Genomic DNA, 17,446 nt, shown 5'->3' with positions numbered 1-17,446 from the left:
TCACACCTGAGACATTGTAACACTAGTGAGTCACATGACACCGGGGAAGGAAAATTACTAATTGGGCCCAATTTGGGCATTTTCATTTAGGGGGGTACTCACTTTTTTGCCAGTGGTTTAGCCATTAATGGCTGTGTGTTGAGTTATTTTGAGGGAACAGCAAATTTACACTGTTATACAAGCGGTACACTCGCTACTTTACATTGTAGCAAAGTGTAATTTCTTCAGTTTTGCCACATGAAAAAATGTAATAAAATATTTACAAAAATGTCAGGGGTGTACACACTTTTGAGAGATACTGTATATTGTATGTCTATTGAAAACATATGCTTATCTGTTTTAAACTTTATATGGTTTTACTTTTAGAAATAAAAAAATGACCAAGGCTTTTATTATGTTTTACAGAGAATTTTCACATATGATGTTCCAAATGAAATGAACCATGAAAAAGTAAAAGGAAAAGCAGACGTAAAGGATTATCAATAACCTTCAAGGCTGCATTTAGATTCTATTGCCCAAGGCATATGTGGCTAACAATGTCTCTTTAAACCCACCCACTGAACATAATTATTATTGCAGAGGCTCATCTTCCCATGGCCTAAACATTGTTTGTGAGAAAGAGGAAAAAGAGAAAATTACTGGTTTTTATTTAAGCAGCAGAGACTCTTGTGAGTTGTCTTTGAAACCAAAATCCAGACACAAAATGATTCAGTTTTGATGCCAAATTACCAACAAGTCCAAAATAGCAACAAAAATCAAAACGAATATAAAGAATAACTTAAAAAAATAAACTAATCAACAATAAAAATGATTTAAGCATTTAGTAAACAATAGTAAAAGAGTTTATGGAGCTTACTTGGCAAAAAGACATGGGTGTTTGATAAAGCCAATCACTATAACATTTACGGAATAGATATCATGTTAAGTAAATTATGGTATAATATTAGCTGTGTGAAGGAAAATTATATTGAATTGTCTATTGACAGTCGTGAGGAGTGGGTTGAGAAATTCAGTGTCTGCTGTACATATGCATACTTATCTTCATTAAACTTTGATCCCTTTGTAACACATTAACCAATACAAAGATTCTGTACTCCCCTGAGTATGGTACCAGGGATAGCATCATCCTTGTGCTAAAGTTCACTCTCTACATCTCACACTGTTCAAGGCACACGGTAAGCAGACAGAACTAAACCTTTTTTTTAAATTTTATGTACAGTAGATCCTAAATACATCACATGCACTAATTATTAGAAATGTATTTTTTGGAAAAAAAAAAAAAGAAATGTATTTTGCCTTTCTAGCTGAGTGTATGTATATGCAAATATGATTTCTAGTATGGGTGGAAGCAGCTGCTAATAGCCTAGTTTTTAAGTTTATAATTTAAGTATTAGAATACTCCAACCCGAACCATAACATAATAGATATTAGATTGTATTTTTTTTTTTTTTTTTTTTGCAGACAGCTGCTTAATGCATTTGTGTACTGATTTTTGGGCTAATACTGATTAGGAACATTTTTTTTTTTTTTACTGCCTTGGACCCCTGTATGCATTGACATCTAATAGTAAACATTACAGTGTTAGTTCACCTTTACAAAAAAAACTGCCTATGCCGGTAAGGGGTACCTGTAGAGAAAAACAAATTGTGCAGCTCTGACTACAGTAAAATAATGGCCTTGCTATAGGTTTAGACAATTGACATACCTCCCAAAGCCTAACTGGAATACTCCCAGGGCATTGCTAGAACAATGCTAAGTGAGGCCTAGTCTTTACTGCTCACCTCCACCATCACATGAGTAAGCTCTTTCTCTGATTCAGACTCCCTCACATGCTCTTTCTCTATCCTGATGCAGATTGAGAGCTCATTCTTGTGGTAAAGAAGAGCAGTAACAACTTGGCCTCACTTCGCAACTTCCTGGTAAAGTCTTGGAAGTATTCAGTCAGGCTTCATGAAGTACATAATTGTCCTACACCTTTAGCAACCACATACTTCAAAGTTAGTCAGAGCTACACAGTGTGTTTTAATCTACAGATGCCCCTTATCTGAAGGCAGTTTTTTGGTAAGGGGGAACTAACCTTTTAATAAAGTAGCTCCTTTATTCAGATATTACTTATGGTATATTGTGGGCTTATTTAAAATGGAAGTACAACGTGTAATAACCCTTGCCTTCCAAGTTAATCTAGTTATGAAGATGATTTTGGCTGGTTACTATGAATCACTGTAAGTTTCACTTCCACTTTAGATAAGCCCACTATTGGTGTGCTTTATCAAACAGATATGGGCTGCAGACTGATGCATGAATTTAATGAGCAGTATGATGTGAATCAAGTCAGTTCCTTTAAAATTAATATTTCTTATACTTTCATTAAACAAAAATGACCCCCTGCCTATGTTTCTGTTAGTGGCAAGAACCTTGAACTCAGCACTGGCAGCACTGACAGGTGCATTTGACTTTGAATTGACCTCTATCTAACCAGCATCTGTCCTGATGCAAGTGGGTTTGTTCGCATAGACTTGTATAGGAATGGAAAATTGGTTTGAAACAAACCAAATCTTGATCCAAATTTCCAAACAAGTTTTTGGGCTTTATAAAGGGTAATGTCGCTGAACTTGATATATAAGTTCCAAACGTATACCACAGTATCACAATGTGTTTGTAAACCCATAAGACAGTTTCTTGTAAAATTGCACAATCATTCTTTATGTAAATCCATGATTAAAAATACACAATAACCACATGTGTGCATGTTCTATCCAAGCTAAGTACTGTTTAACATCACTGGTGTTATTCCTACAGGGCTACTCCTATAGGATATGTACTGGTATGGTTTAGCGCCGGAACTTTATGGTTTTTGAAACATCCAAAGCCCACCAAAACAGGCTCTTGGTGAATTAATGGTAATGCAGGCCGCACCTACTCTCTTTCCTGAATACTAGCCTAAATTCTAAATAAATATAAACACAGACACAATTGATGACAACGTTTTGGCCTCGGCACGTTTATTGGTGTAAATAAATATCAATAAATACCGACATCATACTGATGATCAATTATTAATAATTAAAGGTACAACTTTTATTAACTGCAAATCCAAATTTGCTGAGTGATAAAGGACTCGAGCACCAATAGCATAAATCATAACTACTAGTCCCCCCTTTTAATAAAAAGGGTGACAAACCACATAATGTGGCGTGCGACAAGGGAGGGGAGTTGGGAAGCTTGCCTCACCGACACAGACACACTGGCAGCAGACTCACAGGGGAGGCTCCTTTATATAATGAGCCCCACTTTTACAGAACTTTCCTTAGTTTTATGTGACCTTCCCGAATATTCCAAAGGGCTCGTGATACTTTTTCCTCCCATCTAAACCTTGTTTTTCCCGCCTAGGCCCTATTTTAAATATTTAAACGAATAGTACCTTGATTCCTGAGGAATTTTCTTTTTTTTTTTTTTTCTTTTAATGAGGGAGGATAACCGCATGCCCATATGTTTGGGCCTTCCTTTTCATTCTTTTTTTTTTATACATTCTTTAATTTTAAAATTTTGAATTTTAAAGTTTACAATGCAAGGAAAACATATAAAAGCATGTTCAACAAGAACAGTAAGATGAATAAATAAATAACAGAAAAAATTAAAGGTTCACAGTATTGGCAGGGAAATGAAACAAAACAGTGTTATAATAAACATAACATATCATAAGATAACACAATGGATGTTGAAATAACATACTGTACAATAGGGGAATGAAAAGAAAGAAAAGAGGGGGGATGGGGGAGGAAGGGGTAGGGAAAAAAGGAGGAGGGGTGGGATGAAAGTGAAACCCCTAATTCAATCAGGAGGATACAAAGGTCTAAATAAAAAAAAAAAAAAAAAAATATATATATATATATATATATATATATATATATATATATACACAGTATACAGTGTATGTATATATATATATATATATATATATATATATATATATATATATATATATATATGTGTGTGTGTATTTGTGTGTGTATATATATATATATATATATATATATATATATGTGTGTGTGTGTGTATATGTGTGAGTATATATATATATATATATATATATATATACAGAATATATATTTGAAGCTTACCTTCCGCTGCATTCGTTTTCTGTTTAAGCCTTTTTTTTTTTTTTTTTTTACCTGGCGATCCAGTCAGTAACACACTTCTTGTCTAGGGTGTCTCCACTCTGGATTGAGGAGCAATGGAGACACCCTTGGAGAGTACCATTGTCATCCTGGGGAGAAGGTGGTGTCAGATGCACTAGCAGATTTAGATGGACTTTAGATTTATATTGACTTGACTGGCAAATTAAAGCTGAACTTCTGCTAACACTTTATAAGTAGTTACAGCAACATATTGTTTTTCCTTTTGGGATAAAATAAATAGAAAATGAATAAAAGATGAAAAAAAGAAAACAAATGCAACCACCACATCTAAAATTGATATGCTGCAATATACAGTATATATACAGTATATATATTTTTTTTATTTAATGCTTTAATTTTGCTAACATATTTTACAATATGCAAGTGAGGCACTTTGTTAGTGTTTGTTTGGTATATGCTAGAACTAATTCTGCTTTTATTAAGCATAATGTCTTGGTAAAAACACCACTATATAATACACATAACATTCAAGTATGTCCACATACTAGGATATGGTAAAATGTAATAAGATTACAATTTCATATTCTGTTATTCTTTTGCTCACACTGCACAGCATAGTATATCCACTTTTCATCATAGGCAATGTATGCTCTCTAATCACAGTGGGAATTGGGCTGTAAAATGTGGGGCAGCATGGGGACCTATATATATTTTACATTGTTTTTGAAGAGCATCATAAAATAGTCTTCACATGTCCTCAGGATGCAGCGTTGTTATGACCTAGAGTCTTACATCTAACAGCTTGGCATGAATCTGGTTGTTTATAGGTGTTCTTTGGATATAACCTGCAAGCCATAAATCCCGAAGTTGCTGATATTAACATCTGTCCTGTGATTACTCTATTTTGACAGAGAAGGAATGGAGGGTAATAATGAGATCACCATTAATCTGCTTCTACTGGGAAAGACGAAATGTGGTAAAAGTTCTCTCGGAAACAGCCTGCTGGGAAGTTATGAATTTGAGAGCAAGTTTTTCCCACACTCTGTGACCAAAGACTGCCGACTGTGCAGAATACGGATGCCCAATTTTGTTCGTCGGATGGGGAGGGAGCTGGGCCTTAAATTGCAGGTGCTAGACACACCTGGTATCCCTCACAGCAGCCTGAGCCAGGACGAGGTGAAGAGGAGAGTGAGAAAAGCCCTCTCACAGTACTTTTCGCAGGGGTTACATATGGCCCTACTTGTCCTAAGGGCAGACATTCCACTCTGCGAAGAAGATAACCAGCACACTGTCAAATTAGCCGAGGTAATTCTTGTAATGAGATGAGTAATTTCTATCACTTTCTAAGGGTGAGCAATCCTCTCTCCTGTCTGTTTTGTGTGCACGTCTTTATCAATTCTTTTGAGAAACTGAAGAATAGAGACATGGAAATGTGTAGCTGTTGTACATTCCACTTCCAGGCCCTGCAGATTTGCAGTTTTATCTTTAATCCCTTATCGAGAGATCTGCCTTGTCCGTGTTTCAAAATCTTGTATGAAATTAATTGCTGCCAGATGAAACAGCTAATATGAGCTCTACCTTACTTATTCCCAGTAAGGCCAGGCCAGGTTACACTATTCACATACACCCTGTCAAACGGTATTAGGGTGCTAAAACAGAGACGGAAAATGCTAGATGTGTTTGAAAATCAAATTCGTGACCTTTTACGTTGTAACGGTGTTATTCCTAAATGGTTTTCCAAAAACATAGAGGGTGATGTTCACAAGATGACTGGAAAATTATATTATACCTTAAAACAACATTAGTGTTAAATGAGAATTTCAATATTATAATGTAAATGCACACGTATTCTTATATCACTCATATTTTTCCTGGCCACAGATTCCCACAGCTCCCTATTCCTTACTTATCTCTGGGGCCATTTCATCAGATTGGAATGTCTCTAACCACATGCAGTAGGAGCGTGTGCTGCTATGAACATTTCCATGATGTTAAAAAGATGAAAGCTGTCATGTTAATCCTATGAGTGTCACTACAATCACTTTTAAGAGAGAGCCCTTAGTAAAGAAGAATTGCCCACACAGTGTCACTAATTCCATAGACCTCATACCGATACATCATATAGTAAAGAAGAATTGCCCACACAGTGTCACTAATTCCGTAGACCTCATACCGATACATCATATTTATGAGGCATGTAGTAGAAAGATAGAAAGTTGTACCTTTGGATTTATAATACTAGTAATAATAGGGAATTCATAATCATTTATCTGTACACACATTTTAGATTCGGAGTCTGCTGGGGTCTAGGGATGCAAAGGCAATGTAAGCACATGTCTGTAATTTATAGTGTTAGAGAAGACATCAGATAGACATTTTGAGGACACCAACTTTAAAATAAGAATGTCTGGTTTTACTATCAAACCACCAATCTGAATGAAGTGTTCAGATTCCAACTTTCAAGTTTTAGGGCAGGTTTTAGTCTGAATGGTGGCTGTGAACCAGTGACGGCTGGTGCTCCATGGGCCGGGGGAGGGGGCAGGCGGACCGCACCAGTTCTAGCCCGCACACCTACCCCCCCCTGTTGTCTGGTCACTTACCGTGGGCAGGCAGCGGCGGCGGCTTCCCCCTCAGTCTCCTCCGTGGGCTTCCCCTGTGTCTCCTCCCTCCTTCTCCTCGGCCAATAGCATGGCCTCTCCTTTCGGCCAATCGGGAAATGGGTCTCAGGACCTACTTCCGGATTGGCCAGGAGGAGAATCAGTGTGGCAATAGCGAAAATTCATTCGCTATTGTCACACAACTGGGTGGGCTCAGGGCGCAGTGCTCTGCGCCCCGAGCCCACCCTTTTTTGAAGCCTATTAGAGCCTCTGGCTCTAATCACGTGCTTCAAAAAAAAAAACCCTATTGGAATCCATGCGTCCGGTGCCCTGCATGTAGATTGGGGGGCCGGACGCATGGATGGGGGGCGGTGCCCCTGTGCCCCCAATGGACGGGCTGCCACTGCTGTGAACAATATAAAGTTCTTAGTGTTGGCACATTGATACATGATAATCAGTAAAGCTAAGGCTCCATTCACACCAGATGTGGTGAGACTGCGCTGAAAGGTTATTCCAGCACAAGCCCACTGCATGAGAAGGCAAAATGTCCTGTCTCCTGTGTGCCTAATTCCCACCACTGCATTGCAGTGGTGTGTGGGCACGGTGCGCTGCACTACTTATTTTAACTCACCGCAGCGCGATGCACTGCCTTGTACCGCATGGCAGCCAGTTGAACTTTATTAAATGTCTGTGTGACATTTCAATAAAGTTTGTTAAAAAAAGGAATGATGCAGCACAGAGACACTGCGCACAACAGCCACTGCGTTAAAAAACGCTGGCTCGTGTGAATGGACGTTAAATGTCATAATGGTCCACAAAGCCTGTGGGCTTAATTGCAAGGGTTGGATCCACTCAAATAAAAATAGGTAGCATTGCCGTTCTTGGTTTAGTGATCCCACTTTTGTCTTGGCCTTTTATAACCATATTTTGGAACAACAAAGCTTAAGCTATTAACAGGTCAGAGATAAATTACTTGTTCAACACTACCAATAGTATATTGTGATCTGACAGCTCAGAACTTCAGATGACTATCAGGTAAGTCACTACATAATACTGGATAAGATCCCAGAGCTAATGAAAAATGGTTCACTTCCCAAATGTAAAGGAAAGATGTTACAGCAGGGGTCCCCCATCCCCCGGGCTGTGGACCGGGTCCAGTCCACAGCCTGTTGACGATCGGGCCACACATCAAGAGGTAAGCAAGGCTATTACAAATTGCCCTGCCAAAGGTAGGAGTCCTGTGCAGGGGAGGCACAGATTGGAATTGGGCAGTGATGTTAGAGAGGAAGAGGGAGGAGGGCAGACTGCAGGGGCACTGTGATGGAGGAGGCTGTGATTGCTAGGGCTACTGAGTGTAATGCATATGGATTCTGTGATATAAAGGGGCAGCACTGTAAAGGGGCACTGTAATCATTACAGTTCCCTTTTACAGTGCAGTCTCCTTTATATCACAGTGCCCCCTTTACAGAACAGTCCCCATTTATATCACAGTGCCCCCTTTACAAGTGCAACCCCTGTTATTTCACAGTGCCCCCTTTACAGAACAGTTATTGTAAAGTGGACTAAACTGTAAAGGGGCACTGTGATGTAAACGGGACTGCACTGTAATGGACACATTTTATGGAGTTGAGTTTAGAAGCTTTGGCAAAAAAAACGCCAAAAGCTCCTAAACTCAAGTTTAAAAGCTGTAGTGTACATGAGCCCTTAAGGGACACTGTAAAGGAGGGCTGTGATGTGAAGAGGGATGGAGGGCACTGTGGGACTGTTTTAAAGGGGGAACTATGATGTAAAGGCGGGCTGTGGAAACTGATATAAAGTGGAGACTGTGCTGTAAAGGGGGTTTGTGGTGTGAAGGGGGGCTGAGGACAGACTCCAACATTATCCCATCTGCAAACTCATTCAACCCCCCCCCCCCTCACTCCCAGCCCCTGGAAAAAGTGGCTGCCATGAAAACGGTCCCTGGTGCCAAAGAGGTTGGGGACCAAAAAAGATCTTTCCTTCAAATTTGGTAAGTAAACTGAACTCTGAAATCTTATATGGCAAAGCAACTGCTTTGCTATGGTGATAGCAATACTCTTTCAGTGCACACATTTCAGTAGAACATCCTGTCTATGTCAAGGCTATAGGAATGTTTTTAGCCTGAATAGTGGAAGATACAAGAGAATAATAGATGTACGAAATATTAACAGCTGCCATTTATAATTATGTTTATTTCCAACTGGTAGAACATAATTTACTTTATGTTACTGTGTTATAATACTGACCATAGTTCTAGAGAGGGGAATAAGGTGCTTTCAGCTCATTCGGGTTTACAGACGGCAGTGCAGTGATGGATGATGGCGGACTTTGCTTCCAATTTCCAACAAAGTTATTGGAAAAGACATGCTTTCATGGAAGTATTTACAAGGTAAAGATATGGTCAGCAGAACAGGAAAGAAACTCATCAAGGATCTACAGTAATCTGCAATTTGGAATTTCCTTTCTTTTACTTAATTATACTCCCTACATGATGTAATAGTTGGCCTTTTAGCTGCTGTTTTTCACTATAATTGCAGATGCTGGGAGTCCTTAAGCTGCAAACAGTATAAAGGCAGAGGATGCGATTGAGGAACTCAAGACTCATAGGACATGCTGTGAAACTTTGTAATATATATTACAATGCCCCACCTGATTAATTATAAGGCTCCATATTGTCTCAATATTTTGCGCATTACTATAGCCTGTACAGATTATCTGAATGATATGAATTCTGGTCATCCATGGAAGAGGACACATTGGAACTTTTCTTTGCTGAAAGGGGACAAACTACTAATAACACATAAGATAAAAACACTCTAGCAGACTCCAACCGCACACAACAATGCTGAAAATATAGATGTTGTGACCTAGTCCTACAATACCTACAATTGTAGAAGCACAATTCAATAAACTCATCCTTTTCACCATACTGTACATTACCACAACTAGTACCTGTCACTAGTGATGTCGCGAACATAAAATTCGCTGTTCGCGAACGGCGAACGCGAACATCGGCGGATGTTCGCGAACCGGCGAACATTGCGAACCGCCATAGACTTTAATAGGCAGGCGAATTTTAAAACCCACAGGGACTCTTTCTGGCCACAATAGTAATGGAAAAGTTGTTTCAAGGGGACAAACACCTGGACTGTGGCAGGCCGGAGAGATATCACACAAAAAAAAGTTCTTAAAAATTTTAATTTTTTGATAGAGAGCCAATTATTGGAAAAATTAAAAAAAAATAAAAATAAAAAATTTCTTTGGATTTAGCATCTGGGGGGTCTAAAAAGTGTACCTGTGAAGTTTCAGCTCTGTAGCATGTCCGGAACCAGAAAAAAATACGAATTAGGGTTAGGGCTAGGGTTAGGGCTAGGGTTAGGGCTAGGGTTAGGGTTAGGGCTAGGGTTAGGGCTAGGGTTAGGGTTAGGGTTATTTTTATGGCTAGGCTTAGAGGGTTAGGGTTAAGGTTAGAGGGTTAGGGTTATGGTTAGAGGGTTAGGGTTAGGTTTAGTGTTAGGGGCTAGGGCTAGGGATAGGGTTACGGTGAGATACTTAGGGTTAGAGTTAGTAGCCCTACCCCTACCCCTCTAACTCTAACCCTAAGCACTAAAAATAACCCTAACCTTAGCCCTGACCCTAACCCTAGCCCTAACCCTAACCCTAACCCTAGCCCTAACCCTGATTCTATTTTTTTTCTGGTTCTGGACATGCTACAGAGCTGAAACTTCACAGGTACACTTTTTAGACACCCCCCCCCCCCCAGACAATAAATCCAAAGAAATGTTTTTTTTGTTAAGTTTTTTTTTTTTTCAATAATTGGCTCTCTATCAAAAATGACAATTTTTAAGAACTTTTTTTGTGTGATTTAGTGTCTAGGGGGTCTAAAAAGTGAACCTGTGAAGTTTCAGCTCTGTAGCATGTCCAGAACCAGAAAAAAAGATAATTTTTCAGTAGAGCAGGGATGGTGGGAACCCCTTTTACACCTATATGATCTTTTTTTCCTGGTTCTGGACATGCTGCAGAGCTGAAACTTCACAGGTACACTTTTTAGACCCCCCAGACAATAAATCCAAAGAAATTTTTTTTTGTTAAGTTTTTTTTTTTCCAACAATTGGCTCTCTATCAAAAATGACAATTTTTAAGAACTTTTTTTCAGCTCTGTAGCATGTCCAGAACCAGAAAAAAAGATATTTTTTCAGTAGAGCAGGGATGGTGGGAACCCCTTTTACACCTATATGATCTTTTTTCCCTGGTTCTTGACATGCTGCAGAGCTGAAACTTCACAGGTACACTTTTTAGACCCCCCAGACAATAAATCCAAAGAAATTTTTTTTTGTTAAGTTTTTTTTTTTTTTCCAACAATTGACTCTCTATCAAAAATGACAATTTTTAAGAACTTTTTTTTGTGTGATTTAGTGTCTAGGGGGTCTAAAAAGTGAACCTGTGAAGTTTCAGCTCTGTAGCATGTCCAGAACCAGAAAAAAAAGATAATTTTTCAGTAGAGCAGGGATGGTGGGAACCCCTTTTACACCTATATGATCTTTTTTTTCTGGTTCTGGACATGCTACATATATATATATATATATATATATATATATATATATATATATATATATATATATATATATATTAAAAAAATACTCAAATACCAGCCCTCAAAGGGGCTTTGGGGACAATATATATATATATATATATATATATATATATATATATATCACAGAACAAAAAAATTACACAAATACCAGCCCTCAAAAGGGCTTTTGGGGACAATAGATATATATCACAGAACAAAAAAAATTACACAAATACCAGCCCTAAAAAGGGCTTTTGGGGACAATAGATATATATATATATATATATATATATATATATCACAGAACAAAAAAATTACACAAATACCAGCCCTCAAAAGGGCTTTTGGGGACAATATATATATATATATATATATATATATATATATATATATATATATCACAGAACAAAAAAAATTACACAAATACCAGCCCTCAAAGGGCTTTTGGGGACAATAGATATATATATATATATATATATATATATATATATATATATATATATATCACAGAACAAAAAAAATTACAGAAATACCAGCCCTCAAAAGGGCTTTTTGGGGACAATAGATATATATATATATATATCCAAAAAAACCCTCAAATACCAGCCCTAGGAAGGGCTTTTTGGGGTGCTGTCCTTACAGCAGGAGTGTACCAAGAACACTGGCTAACAAGACCGGGAACACTGACTAACTGACCCTAGCTATAACAGCAGCACTTTCCCTGCTCTCAGTAACACAGAAATGATCTAAAATGGATGCTGCCCTTGCTTATTTATAGGAGGTGGGAGGGTGTGGAAGGGAGGTATGCTGATTGGCCTGGAATGTGTCTGCTGACTGTGATGTTCAAGGTCAAAGTTTGCCTCAATGATGATGTATAGGAGGCGGACCGAACATCGCATATGTTCGCCCGCAGCGGCGAACGCGAACGTTCGAAGTTCGCCGGGAACCGTTCGCCGGCGAACCGTTTGGTACATCTCTATCTGTCACTTCCAACATCATAATCAAGCCAAAACATAGTCATGAAGTTTTGTTAGTCTCTTTAGTTTTTCTCCACCAAGATAATGTGGAGGGCCATCTCAGGAGCTAAAAGGTTTGTGGGTTTCTCTTTAGGAGATTCCATTGCATTTTCTAATATATATATATACAGTATATGTTAGTACAGTTTGTACAGGACACTGGGGATTGCTCCTGAATGGTAGTCACCATTGTTTGGGTTGTGGTCTCTTTAAGGGGGACAAAAACAGAAGCAGTTTTAAATCCTCAGGATTAACCCACCTGCGAGAAAACTCTAAAAGAGCAGGAAGCAGTCAGCAGGCTATGTTGATAGGGTGTTGTGTGGAGCGAGGACACAATTCGGTTGATTTACTAAAGATAACAAACAATGCACTTTGCAAGTGCAGTTGCACTTTTTCCCCAGAATTTAGTGAATGTGGTTAAGCTTAGTAAATGCAGTATGGAATACCCAAACAGGTGCAAAGGAAAAAAAAAAAAAAACTACATTTTGCTTGCACATGACTGGATGATGGAAATCAGCACAGCTTCACTGCATTTACAAAGCTCTCGGGGAAAATTAGTACAACTACACACAAGGTTGCAAGGTGATAAAGATAAAAAGACAAGGCGCCTCTAAGTGCAGTAGTTTTGATTCCGATCCAGGCTGCGTGCACCTATAGACACACATAGCATGGCTTGGCCCGCCCCTTTACTCCAGTTTCATTGGATTTGATTGACAGCAGCAGGGGCCAATTGCTCTCGCTGTCGCTGAGTCTCCTAAAAGGAGAGAAAAATAGGGACGGATCAAGATTACACTCATGTAAGTGTTTAAGGGTGGACTGTGGAGAGAAAATTTGAAAGTTTTCTTTTTTTACTTTAAAACAGAGAATGCATTAAGGTAAAAACCTTTTTGCCTTTATAAACAGTTTAAAGTGCCATCCATTCTTACTTTGTCTCCTGGTTGTAATGTCATCATCATTTTTTTTTTTCATTATGACTGTGTATTTGTCTTTAAAGCGGTATTCCCAAAACCCAAAATATATATTGCAGCTTACCAAACATTAGATGCAGTAGCTGCATTATTTCTGTTTTTAGGCTTTTTTCCCTTTTTCTTCCCCTGGTGATCTGGCCAGTAAAACACCTCCTGTATTAGAGTGCCCCTACTCTGGATGAATGAGCACAGGCGCACCTTTGAACAAAAAATAGACAGTGGGTGCATCGGCCTGGTGCATTATCCTTAGTAAAAAGATTTTTAGTTATATTAAACAAACAAGTGCTTGATACTGGCATATCACATCATGGATAAAAACGACCACAGAAACTTGCTGACGCATTTCGAGGTCCTGCCTCTTCTTCTGAGCCCTCAGTCAGTCTGGGGTAGGGGAGTGTTAGATAAACTAGTAGTAGATTTAAATACACTAACAAATTGAAACTGAAATCCAGCTAACACTGATGGTGACCATACACTATACGAAAAATTGGCCGAAATTCAGTCATTTGGACAGTTTGTTTGTTTTTTGGCCAGTTAATGGGCACAAATCGTTAACCAGTTGTGCCGTTTTTGAGCCCAAAAAAATAAAGGACAAATTTTGCAATTTTCTGCTGAATTAACGATAAATTGAAAGGTTAATGTGTTTCCCGTCCAAACTGTTTGCACTAGGTATATGTGACAAAATAAACAGGCAAAAAATTTTGGGGGAGCATACCCATGTATTTCTAAAGCTGCTGCAGCTATGAACCAAAAGACATGTATATTAAAAAAGAATAGCGCGCAAATGCAAAAGAAATTACTACCAAATCTGAAGACAATCCATAAATAAAAATGGGGATTTGGTCCCACCATATGGCCATATCGTGCTCAAGCCCACTACTGCGTCAAAGTACCCCATTATCAGTGGGTCCTACACTATCCATGAAAAAGAGATGAATCCAGCCTTTCTAATAATGCTCCTTGCTGGGGAAGATGTGCAAATGCACTACAGGGGACTCCTCCTATATCCACTTGATGGTGGACACTGATTGAGTACAGGTGTGTGTGGGGTGGGGTTGCTCAACCTCGGTGGTCTGGTCAGACCGAATACATAATAAACAGGCAAAAAATTTTGGGGGAGCATACCCATGTATTTCTAAAGCTGCTGCAGCTATGAACCAAAAGACATGTATATTAAAAAAGAATAGCGCGCAAATGCAAAAGAAATTACTACCAAATCTGAAGACAATCCATAAATAAAAATGGGGATTTGGTCCCACCATATGGCCATATCGTGCTCAAACCCACTACTGCGTCAAAGTACCCCATTATCAGTGGGTCCTACACTATCCATGAAAAAGAGATGAATCCAGCCTTTCTAACCCTTGGAGATAATACTCCTTGCTGGGAGAGATGTGCAAATGCACTACAAGGGGACTCCTCCTATATCCACTTGATGGTGGACACTGATTGAGTACAGGTGTGTGTGTGTGGGGGGGTGGGGAGGGTTGCTCAACCTCAATAGTCTGGTCAGACCGAATACATAATAAACAGGCAAAAAATTTTGGGGGAGCTTACCCATGTATTTCTAAAGCTGCTGCAGCTATGAACCAAAAGACATGTATATTAAAAAAGAATAGCGCGCAAATGCAAAAGAAATTACTACCAAATCTGAAGACAATCCATAAATAAAAATGGGTATTTGGTCCCACCATATGGCCATATCGTGCTCAAGCCCACTACTGCGTCAAAGTACCCCATTATCAGTGGGTCCTACACTATCCATGAAAAAGAGATGAATCCAGCCTTTCTAACCCTTGGAGATAATACTCCTTGCTGGGGAAGATGTGCAAATGCACTACAGGGGACTCCTCCTATATCCACTTGATGGTGGACACTGATTGAGTACAGGTGTGTGTGGGGGGTAGGGGGGGTTGCTCAACCTCGGTGGTCTGGTCAGACCGAATACATAATAAACAGGCAAAAAATTTTGGGGGAGCTTACCCATGTATTTCTAAAGCTGCTGCAGCTATGAACCAAAAGACATGTATATTAAAAAAGAATAGCGCGCAAATGCAAAAGAAATTACTACCAAATCTGAAGACAATCCATAAATAAAAATGGGGATTTGGTCCCACCATATGGCCATATCGTGCTCAAGCCCACTACTGCGTCAAAGTACCCCATTATCAGTGGGTCCTACACTATCCATGAAAAAGAGATGAATCCAGCCTTTCTAACCCTTGGAGATAATACTCCTTGCTGGGGAAGACGTGCATATGCACTCCAGGGGACTCCTCCTATATCCACTTGATGGTGGACACTGATTGAGTACAGGTGTGTGTGGGGGGTGGGGTGGGGTTGCTCAACCCCGGTGGTCTGGTCAGACCGAATACATAATAAACAGGCAAAAAATTTTGGGGGAGCATACCCATGCATTTCTAAAGCTGCTGCAGCTATGAACCAAAAGACATGTATATTAAAAAAGAATATCGCGCAAATGCAAAAGAAATTACTACCAAATCTGAAGACAATCCATAAATAAAAATGGGGATTTGGTCCCACCATATGGCCATATCGTGCTCAAGCCCACTACTGCGTCAAAGTACCCCATTATCAGTGGGTCCTACACTATCCATGAAAAAGAGATGAATCCAGCCTTTCTAACCCTTGGAGATAAAGCTCCTTGCTGGGGAAGACGTGCAAATGCACTCCAGGGGACTCCTCCTATATCCACTTGATGGTGGACACTGATTGAGTACAGGTGTGTGTGGGGGGTGGGGAGGGTTGCTCAACCTCGGTGGTCTGGTCAGACCGAATACATAATAAACAGGCAAAAAATTTTGGGGGAGCATACCCATGTATTTCTAAAGCTGCTGCAGCTATGAACCAAAAGACATGTATATTAAAAAAGAATAGCGCGCAAATGCAAAAGAAATTACTACCAAATCTGAAGACAATCCATAAATAAAAATGGGGATTTGGTCCCACCATATGGCCATATTGTGCTCAAGCCCACTACTGCGTCAAAGTACCCCATTATCAGTGGGTCCTACACTATCCATGAAAAAGAGATGAATCCAGCCTTTCTAACTGTGATGGTGTTCACCATCACTGGAATTTAAGGACAGATGGGTGAGGGGTTGAATTGCTTCATTTTTGTCAGCAAGGTCAATTGTTCCCTTTGCCATGAGGTTTATGAGCAGGAAGCCCAATCCTAATATGGTCATCCCAGGAAGTTCTGAGGAGCCGGACTGTCTGGGGTGGCTCCCCATTCAACTATTGTCAGGTGGGCTAATGCTAATGACCGCACCTGTTGTCTGCTAAGGGAGGTATTGACACAGAGTAATGTGTATTCAGGGCTCGTTAGACAACCATTGTTCTGTGTCTGACTATTGTGTACATTGATTGCCCCCTGGGGCTTCTGTCTCCTTGCATTGGTCAAAGCTATCTGACCAATCCCTGTTGACTCATTTCAAGCCCTCATTTGCATGGATATTCCACTTTCTGTATAAAGTGTGCTGTGTTCTTCCAATAAATGGTCTTCCCGTTTGAACTTACATACAGCTTGCCTGGTGTTTTGTTCTAATGGATTCCGAACGGCACATAGCTGTAGTTCGGATCCTGGATCCTTGGTTGACCGAACCATCAGATGATGCGATCTGCAAGCTGACTGACTAGAAACAGAGGAGTGTCGGGAGAGCGGACAGGGCTAGCAAGGGTCTCGTCACACTAACCCTTGGAGATAATGCTCCTTGCTGGGGAAGATGTGCAAATGCACTACAGGGGACTCCTCCTATATCCACTTGATGGTGGACACTGATTGAGTACAGGTGTGTGTGGGGGGTGGGGAGGGTTGCTCAACCTCGGTGGTCTGGTCAGACCGAATACATAATAAACAGGCAAAAAATTTTGGGGGAGCCATCAAGTGGATATAGGAGGAGTCCCCTGTAGTGCATTTGCACATCTTCCCCAGCAAGGAGCATTATCTCCAAGGGTTAGAAAGGCTGGATTCATCTCTTTTTCATGGATAGTGTAGGACCCACTGATAATGGGGTACTTTGACGCAGTAGTAGGCTTGAGCACGATATGGCCATATGGTGGGACCAAATCCCCATTTTTATTTATGGATTGTCTTCAGATTTGGTAGTAATTT

The 17,446-nt window shown here is 39.7% G+C and overlaps 1 protein-coding gene across 1 annotated transcript in view; it reads left to right on the top strand.

The window, feature by feature from the left end:
• Positions 1-5,057: 5,057 nt before the first annotated feature.
• GIMD1 (GIMAP family P-loop NTPase domain containing 1) overlaps positions 5,058-17,446 on the top strand; it is a gene marked incomplete at both ends in the record, with an annotated part of 35,644 nt that continues 23,255 nt past the window's right edge. Inside the window, one exon of the mRNA XM_082243828.1 lies at positions 5,058-5,444. Within this exon, the coding sequence (XP_082099954.1) occupies positions 5,058-5,444 (387 nt within the window). The remainder of the gene's footprint in view (positions 5,445-17,446) is intronic.

This window comes from Pelophylax lessonae (assembly GCF_965119305.1).
Source record: "Pelophylax lessonae genome assembly, chromosome: 1".
In the NCBI taxonomy this organism is placed as follows: Eukaryota; Metazoa; Chordata; class Amphibia; order Anura; family Ranidae; genus Pelophylax; species Pelophylax lessonae.
Note: the sequence above shows the minus strand (reverse complement) of the source record. Positions and strands in the feature narration are given on the sequence as shown.